This window comes from Ylistrum balloti, unplaced genomic scaffold, assembly GCF_031769215.1.
Source record: "Ylistrum balloti isolate Yb309-2 unplaced genomic scaffold, AGI_CSIRO_Ybal_v1 Utg369916, whole genome shotgun sequence".
Classification (NCBI taxonomy): domain Eukaryota; kingdom Metazoa; phylum Mollusca; class Bivalvia; order Pectinida; family Pectinidae; genus Ylistrum; species Ylistrum balloti.
Window position 1 is genome coordinate 1,222,809 of NW_026782036.1, and position 9,946 is coordinate 1,232,754.

General features: G+C 34.1%; 1 protein-coding gene across 1 annotated transcript; it reads right to left on the bottom strand.

Annotated features, from left to right (window-relative positions):
- Positions 1-9,528, bottom strand: LOC132546809 (acid-sensing ion channel 1-like). Its single transcript, XM_060210525.1, has 10 exons — positions 9,027-9,528; positions 7,885-8,236; positions 7,237-7,343; positions 3,290-3,453; positions 2,557-2,773; positions 2,000-2,105; positions 1,698-1,755; positions 1,067-1,134; positions 349-427; positions 1-243 (listed from the first exon to the last, which is right to left on the bottom strand). The coding sequence occupies exons 1-10, from the start codon at positions 9,526-9,528 to the stop codon at positions 1-3; spliced, it is 1,896 nt and encodes a 631-aa protein (XP_060066508.1).
- Positions 9,529-9,946: the final 418 nt, after the last annotated feature.

The following is a 9,946-nucleotide window of genomic DNA, read 5'->3' on the forward strand; positions in this document are numbered from 1 at the left end:
TTAGTCTGTCAATGATTCCACGCGCATGGTATCATTGACGTCACGTTTTTGTCTTCCTACATGAATGGCAATGTCCTTGAACTTCCTGGCTGGCTCTCCATCGTAAGTGCGACGACGTACCGCTTTCGCTGTGACAGCTTTGAAGATGGCCGCAAAGAACTCAACCAGTTCTCCTATTGTTATGGCGGATAATCCAAGCCATAAACCAAGTTGTCCTCCAACATCAGAAATCAAGTTCTGTGACTGTTATGGGATTTGAAAATAACATGGGTTATAAAAGTATTACTCCAAAAGTTCAATACTGAATTAAATAATACTGATATGATGATAAGATTGTTAAAAACTTACCTCGTAACCTTTCTGTTGTTCGATATTTTCGTAGATCATCTCCTTGAAGAAGATTTCCATTTTCGCCACGTTATTGGACCTGTATAAATACAGAAGCATATGAAATAAGAAATACTGATGTAACTGAAAATCGTTAATATCATGAACTTCACTGCAAACATGCTACATTATACATTTACACAATTATTTACGAAGCGAAATTTTTATAAAACGCTATTGTTTTTATTGACATGGTAAAGTGTTTTAGTTCATTTGATATCAAGTATAAAGTTTTCTTATTAAATTATTAGAATCGAGTGCTCTTATCGTACGACATTTTGATATATCTAAAAAATAATGAGCGAGAAACGGTTTACATGAGATACGACGTTAGTCACATGAAGATGTATAATAGAATCACACTAGAGACAACAATAAATATTGATTACGTGATCTGCAAACTAATTAAACTTGATAAGGAATGAAGTAGTTTCTTTCGAAGCAGTTTCGGGGATAAAATGTGTGTCATAGATCTCATTAACTAGTCTAATAAAAATATGTGGTGTTCTTTAGATTTGGAATAAAAACAATAAAAAGGACAAGAAATCCAGATATTAAGGCCCTTAGTAATCAAACATATTCATAACATATACATGTAAATAAAGAGAGATGTATATGACCTCAAAACAAGTCTAAACTATAGGTCTATAGGTTACATTTATTTAAACTTTAGAAGCACCTGGAGCTGAGATGACTTTGTTCCATAAAGTCTGTAGAAGACCGCATGAGTCGATGATCAAGACTGTTCTAATAACAGAAAAGATAGAACAAAATCAATAATCATCATATGACAAAAAGACCGACTTTAGCATACAGAGCTGTATGTTTCATGCAAACGTTAATTCGATTTCCGTCAATACTTTTATTCACGCTCAGCAGGTACATCCTTATATTTACACCATCAAAACTCCTAACACTATTAAAGGATTTCAGCAGATTAAAACTCGCGTCAACAAGCACTCAGATTAGAGAAAACAACACTCACTGTACGTCGAAATTCCAGTATTATAAAGAAACAATGTCGAGTACATTTTGATCCGGAACAATTATTTATAAACGATATAAACAAATAACGTATTATACAGTGCCAGACAGGTTTTCATATCTTACTTTTGACTTACATATATTCAAATATAGCTATCTTCCAAAATTTGCAATATAACATTCTCGGAACATGAGCATATGAATATGTAGGAAATCAAATGAAACCACCACGAATAAAGATAATCTACATGTTAAAAGTTATTTGTATGAAAAAAGCAAACATTTTCAAGAAGGTCTTACATTTTTGAATCATTGCTTAAACTTACAGAGTATGCATCTGAAGGCCATGAGGCCATGGAGACGTAAGGCTGGTACTTTCTCTCACTAAAAATAAACACGCTATGTTTAATATAATATGACTAGGTATAAGAAATGAAGTTTTGTGTTTTAGGTGTCATTTTATATAATTTTCTCATCATTACTTCGTAACTTTATTTTTTATTTACTTAATTCAACTTCTGCCTTTCCAATATATGTATAATCAATATACTATATAGCCTGAATGTATATCATTCTTGACAAACGTAGCATGTTAATTAACTAATGAAGTCAATAGGACTATACATACCTGCAAGGATCAGGACACAAGTTGCTGCACCCACCACAGTTCTTTGTTGCTTCTACCAAACAATCGCCTGGAATAAGGTATCGACAATGTAGAGTGACATCAAAAGCTATAATTCAAACAAAAACACTGGAAATGAGAGCATTTGATAATGTCATTATATTACCAGACGTAAAAAAAAACCATGAAATGTATTGAATTTTGGGCTTGTGCATCTCCTCATCAAGGTTTTTACTTTTCTTTCGATCACTTTGGATTTTCCTCAATCGCCTCTTTGGTTTAACATTTAAGCCCTGAATATCACTATAGATTTCCACACGGTAAATTTTTAAATTTATTGAAATTAATCAAAAATGAAAGTAAAGAGAAACAACAGTAATTAAGATATCATAATGAAAACTAGCTAATTCAAAAATTTCTTATGTTTGATCAAACTTTCATTCTATTATCATTAATATTATTTTCACCCTTAATCTTATTTTCAAGAAATTTCTACAAGAACTTATTTTCCTTACATCGGTAACCAAAGATTTATTTTAAATGTTTGCTTAAGTACATACTAATGGTGTCGTTTGACACGTCACACACACTCGCTCCTTCAGGAATGAGGTAGTAGGCTACAGCACAGTTACACATTTGCATGATGTTATCCTGGTAACATGATTTGAGGCAAGGCTGCTTGGTGTACAGGGTTCCGTACTTCTCCTGGTAATAGTCCGTCTTCACAGCTTGCTCAGCACAACTGGCATGGGGCGGTGGCAAGCGGGTAATTCGAACCTTTAATGTTCAATTTTGAAAAATAATCTTTCCTAGAAATTCATCATCATTCAAGCGGTTTTAGAATAGACATCGTAAGACGTCAGAGTTCGCCGTGATTATATCTCTAAGTGTTATCATCTTTCTTATAACTTTTATCCAACACCAGCTAACCCAATATGTACAGTAACCATCAAATGCTTAATAATTTCAGTCAAAAAATCCTAAAACCTACTCCACTGTCTCCAATGTTTGTTGAGAACTAACAAAGTTCAAAGCTCACTATTCATAGAACTAAAATTCCGTTAATCATGGAAGCGACTCATTTATCTTTGAACCGCTACCACCTCGTCTAGCTTAATATAAAAAGTCAATCAAACTATAGAAATGTAAAGGCTACCATACATTGATCAGCGTCGTTTACCCTATTCTAATATCCTAAGATCTATCAAAACGTTGAACGCACTAATCAATTCATGATTTAAGCACTTTTATATAAAGCATGATTTTATTGGTTCCCTGGTGACATAGGATTACCTCATGTATTCCGACAGAAGTAACAAATCCTGGAGCAATATAGAAGCCATCGTCATCCGGAACCGGAAATGTCCCCCTCTGGTGGACAAGGACACGTACACCGGCCTCTGGCGCCAGGGATTCAACATACTCTGATTGTTCTATGTTAAATTCCATTACTAGTCCTAAAATATACCGAAATTCAACAGACGCAATCAAGAAAGTCATAAACATTTTGTATTGTCTCAAAATGGCAAGGAACAATGAACTTTTTTTTTATTTTGGCTTAAAAAGTAGGTTAGATATTCATTGTTGTATGAGGATGTCGTAAAGGTTGCAAAAACAAACATTTATATCCAAATGATACTTGCAGACTCAAATGTCCTCTGAAATGCAAATTCTGTTATTTATAGCACGGCCAGTAAAATACTAACTTCACAGTCAAAGTTCTCAGCTTTGGTGATATTTCTTATTTGGAAGTATGGTGGGATATCAGCTTAAGCAGACTGCTTCTTCATTCCCCTGATTATCAACTTCGTAAAATTTGCAAGCTGCTGGAGTACTATTCGGATAGATACCTTTCAAATTTGTGCCACATCACCAATAATGTTACTAAGTTTTCCATTAGTTTCCGAAGGTCACTAGGAAGAGTTTAATGTTAGAAAAAATCCTGAAAACAAAGCATATGTCAGATGTTTCGTTTGATAATTTTTTTAAGTCATGCAGTCATGCGGTCACTTGATAATTTATGGGATCTATCGAAGTTCTGTTATTTATAGCACGGCCAGTAAAATACTAACTTCACAGTCAGGCATGTGCGTAAGGATGACAATTTTCAGTATTTGATTGCTAGGAGCAGCTGTATATAGTATGAAATGTTTTGAGTTTCAACCAGAAATTATTCATGATCTGAATGGACCGCATAAATTTCATCCAATGAGAAAGTAAATCCAACGCAGCATGTCTCGTTTCATCAAATTCTTGACAAATGTTTCTACGGATTCAGTATCAAAACAAATGGAAGGAAACTCACAGCCTTTTGGTCGATTTTCGATAATGCTTTAATCGGCAGTAGCTATGTATTCAGCTGGACCTAGCTACAGGGAGTGGTAGCAAAGTTCTCAGCTTTGGTGATATTTCTTATTTGGAAGTATGGTGGGATATCAGCTTAAGCAGACTGCTTCTTCATTCCCCTGATTATCAACTTCGTAAAATTTGCAAGCTGCTGGAGTACTATTCGGATAGATACCTTTCAAATTTGTGCCACATCACCAATAATGTTACTAAGTTTTCCATTAGTTTCCGAAGGTCACTAGGAAGAGTTTAATGTTAGAAAAAATCCTGAAAACAAAGCATATGTCAGATGTTTCGTTTGATAATTTTTTTAAGTCATGCAGTCATGCGGTCACTTGATAATTTATGGGATCTATCGAAGTTCTGTTATTTATAGCACGGCCAGTAAAATACTAACTTCACAGTCAGGCATGTGCGTAAGGATGACAATTTTCAGTATTTGATTGCTAGGAGCAGCTGTATATAGTATGAAATGTTTTGAGTTTCAACCAGAAATTATTCATGATCTGAATGGACCGCATAAATTTCATCCAATGAGAAAGTAAATCCAACGCAGCATGTCTCGTTTCATCAAATTCTTGACAAATGTTTCTACGGATTCAGTATCAAAACAAATGGAAGGAAACTCACAGCCTTTTGGTCGATTTTCGATAATGCTTTAATCGGCAGTAGCTATGTATTCAGCTGGACCTAGCTACAGGGAGTGGTAGCAAAGTTCTCAGCTTTGGTGATATTTCTTATTTGGAAGTATGGTGGGATATCAGCTTAAGCAGACTGCTTCTTCATTCCCCTGATTATCAACTTCGTAAAATTTGCAAGCTGCTGGAGTACTATTCGGATAGATACCTTTCAAATTTGTGCCACATCACCAATAATGTTACTAAGTTTTCCATTAGTTTCCGAAGGTCACTAGGAAGAGTTTAATGTTAGAAAAAATCCTGAAAACAAAGCATATGTCAGATGTTTCGTTTGATAATTTTTTTAAGTCATGCAGTCATGCGGTCACTTGATAATTTATGGGATCTATCGAAGGATATCAACATTATATCGTCATAGACACTACAAGACAGATCGGACAAATAATGACCTTTATGTATACTAATATCAATTAGGATTCCAAATTTTCCTGGGTTTAATTTGTCAGTGTAAATATGTGCAACACATTGAAAAAAATTATCCTTATGTGGATTCTGTTTGACATTTCAATATTTCAATAAGTAATTGATAAAACAATTATTTAATGAATTGATGGTGTTTCAACTTGGCAAACAGAACAAGACATTATCAAATTGATTTGCCATGACTGAGACTGGGTATGTTTATTTAGGAAATAGGATCTGTTATTTATGTGTTTCTGTATATGGATATGAGAACAGCATATCGGCTAAATGCTTTTATCAGTAAATAATGAGATAGGTGATCAAACCAAATCGATAGTTATCATTTTCTATAGCACATGTCTTCGTTTTAACAGTCCTGTTATGAGGTATTACTTCAGAAGTGGAGAAATAAATAATTCAATGGATGCACTTCTTGCTTGAACAAAAACATTAAATGGTGCTTTCATATCTTAGATAATAAAATGTTATTATATAATTTTTACACATAATGTATGTAACATTTGTTTGTGATTCTCGTTATCATCAAAATGTATGTTTTAAAAAATGCACATTTTTCATTCAGTAATTTCAAATTGCGGCATTTCAGAAGAACAGTTTCATTTAATTTCAGTTTGGCTTAGATATTTACACAATCTGTATTCAAATGAATACATAAATACCCTAAAATTTCGAAAACAAACAAACAACCTACCCAGAAAATAAGGCTGTTGTTAATAAAGAAATAAACTGAATTTATTACTATTGAATAAAAGAAACCGTCCTTTCTTTTGAGGTTTAGGGTATATGGACAAGGAATTATTTCCATTTACAGAAGGAAAAATGTTTGTAGTTATATTCCTGTTGGCTTATGTTGGCAAGGTTAGCGAAACTGTTGTTTACCCAATAATACTATAAACATACTTTTCAAAAGATACTACATACAAATCATTGGTATAGTCAATTAAGAAGGGGGAAATGATAAAATACTGACCCACTCTTTATTTTATAAGTTATTAGGGTAGATGCTTTAATTAGTCTGGTTGTAAAAGCACATAAATCACTTCAACAATATAAATGCATAAAAAAAAATAAAGAAAATACCAGCATAATTATGATCCACACTCAAATTTCATAAAAATAAGGCAAACTATGCATAAAAGAAAGATTACACGGAAATTCCTGATACAGTACAAGGAGAACAAGTGGTCCCGAAGATTAAGAGTCTGCTTCATCGACGACACCAACCATGAAAACTTCCAATTAAGTAATGTCACGTCCTCAAATGAGAACACGGTATACAAAAATGGAACCAACAGGCAAACTAAAAAGCATCAAACACGTACAGCTTCATATCACAAAAAGAAATAGAATATTTCTTAATGAAATCACTATGGCGACCATTAAACTTTCCATAATTGTCATCTACCTGCATCTTTTGAAACCCTATGTTACGAGTTTGCATGAAAATCGTGATAATGCGGACTGCCCCTTGAATATCGCATTAACTGTGATATGTAAATATAATAAGTTAGGGATGCAGGAATACTGCTATCCAGAAAAAGAATGGGGAAATTGAAATCATTATGTTTATCAAACAGCTTTGTGTTACAAAGTTACATTTTTAGAATGTATCGCCATAACGTAAAAAAACTACTTAAAGGCCAATAAAAATAATCATTAAAAAGTATTCAAAATATGACATTGTGCACAGGTTGTTATGAGTCCCTTGAAAAACACAAAGGTAATATCTTAAATATTAAATTTATATCCCTTTAAAATCTATAGAAATCTCACCCATAAGAGGACCCGGATACGAGCTAGAAATCGTTGTCTGGTTGTTCTTATGGTGATTGAATGTGAAACAGTTGCCATACTTGGAATTGTGTACATAAGTGAAATTCCTGCAAACAAGACGAAAATTGTGGTAATGAAGATATCATGAAGATAGATAGCACAGAAAGATCAGCAACGATCTAACCTCTTAAAATGGAAAAAACAAGCATGATACCGTAACATCATTTGCGCGTATCTCAACCCGAATACTGTACAACGGGTTCACCGATAGATCTTTCTCCACATTCAAATGCAGCGTGTTTATGTATTATATAAATATATTATCCTCTTAATTTAATGATAAAATAATTTTGGTATTGCTTACAAGTACATCTTTATCGTAAGCCGGTTACCGATGCAGCGTGTTCATGGATGTAGTCATTTTTTCTTAACAGAACCAAATCATACTCATTAATGTACTTCCAAATAACATAAGCAATGTACTTACCTCTTATTCCGACAACATGCTCATTACCGGTCTAACACGAAAATCTAAACACGTTATATTCAAAATGTACTTACCTCTTGAATTTATTAGTATTACAGATAACAATCACTGCACTTACTCATAAAAGGAAAAAAATCGCTTTCTAATTGAAAATGTCTTACTTTGTAGAACATGGATACCCTTGAAATGTGCAGGACATGAGTAAATCCTCAATTTGGTGACCATAATCTTCGAGTTCATTCTCGTCTATAGTGGCAGCAAACCCGGAATAGGCCAAAGTATTTGTAATATCCGAGCTTTTCGTGTTATAAAAACTATCCGCTGTAGTAGGGTCGGACAAAGCTTCCCATACATTGAAATCGTTTTCTTTCATCCGATCTAACATAGATTCTGTGGTAGATGAAGGAGTGGTACCAGTTGTGCTCGAGCTTGGGACTGAGTTAGATGGAACGCTGTTTTGAGGTGTGCTAGGCCACAATGTCGTGCCCGTGGAGGGTGTTGAATTCTGTTGACCTGTTTCGAAACGATACAAGTCAGTAATATGAATACGCAAAAGAACATCGAACTGAAGGGAAAATCCATGCAATCTTCTATGCCAAATTGGTATATATAAATAGAGTACAGCATACTAATTTCTTTAAAGCCGCATATTTTTATTATAATTTTTATTTATTTTTGCTGTTCCCCTCCTCGGAATTTATTTTACAACAATTGCGAAGCAATTCTTATCTTGTAAGCCCGGATGAAAGTATGCGAAATTGTTCAAACCTAGGAGGAACTGAAGAAATTCAAATTTTTTCGAAAAATAAAAAAATAAAATCGTGCCACTATTCGAATGAATTAAAACGTGACAAGCTGGTTACGGTAAACCTCGGACACTAAAAGTCCCCACGCATAACATGAAAACAGAATAGCAAAATAATGAGTTACGATGTAGTATACCTGTTTTGTCCTTCTATGACTAGTCAGGAAATAGTTTTGGTAGTGAATATTAATTTGACCGGAAACGTATGATCATTTTAGACGACATTCACGAACTGGAGCAGGTAAGTCAAGTGTCGGACTAAAATTCTGTAACTTAATTACAATCTTATCATGTGCTAATTGTATGTTTCGAATGTGTTACGGAGTCATAGCCAACGTAATTTATCTCATCTATCTTATTGCATCACGATTCAGCTATTTTAATGAACGTACTTGAAGTAAAAGCTATCTGCCATAAACTATAAATTTTATACTTTTTCAAGTTTTTTTTTTGTTTGATTAATGATGTTATTATTTGTAACTTTTTTATACAACTTACCTGGTTTGAACATCATGTCGTAGGCCATTTCGTATAAACTGTCATCTTGTTTAACCTTCAAGAAATCGTCCTGCATGGTACGAAACGGGGAATACGCAATCATGCTGTTTCTCAATGGATTCCGATTACAGATGGTTACACTTGGAAAATCCATCTTTGTAGAAGAGACCAGTTCGATTTTCACGTCAACTGGATATTTAAAGTACTTCTCGAAAAGCCAGAAACATTGGATACTTAACCAAGCTAACATTGCAACGAGTACGACGAACCAGATGACACGTTTGATGATAGAGTTAGCTTTGTGGATCCGTGTGAGTGCCGTGAAGCTAGTCTCGTTCATGAATATCTCAAACCTTTCATGGATTGTCATAGATTGCATTGCCATTGATGGATCAAGATTTTCTCCCTTCCCATTACTGATAGCTTCTTTAGGCATGGATTCCGTCTCGTTCACCTCCGGGGGAGGTATCGTAGTCCTAGGAAATACAGTTGGTAGCTTCATTGTTAATAAATTTAATAAGAGATAAACGTATATAAATTCTGTTTCAAAACCAAGAAAAAGCAATCATGCTAAGAGATAAAATATACTGTGTCAAAATTATCCCTCCTTCGACAAACAGCATATACAATCACTGTATATATATTCCGTGGCTTTATGATAATGAATTACTTCAGTTTTGAGTAAAAACATTTCGATCTTTCCTTTATTTGAGTATTAATTGAACCATTGTTTACATAGATAATGCGTTTGGATATCCCATTTACGACTAATGCTCTCGTTTTACATCGATTGGTCAACTCGTGATGCAGGGAGAGATGATACTTATCAATAGTCATTAACAATGTCCCTATCTACACTGTTGTATTTGCGTCACGACATATACAAACGATTCCATCAGATCCATCAAGCTCAGCAGTAA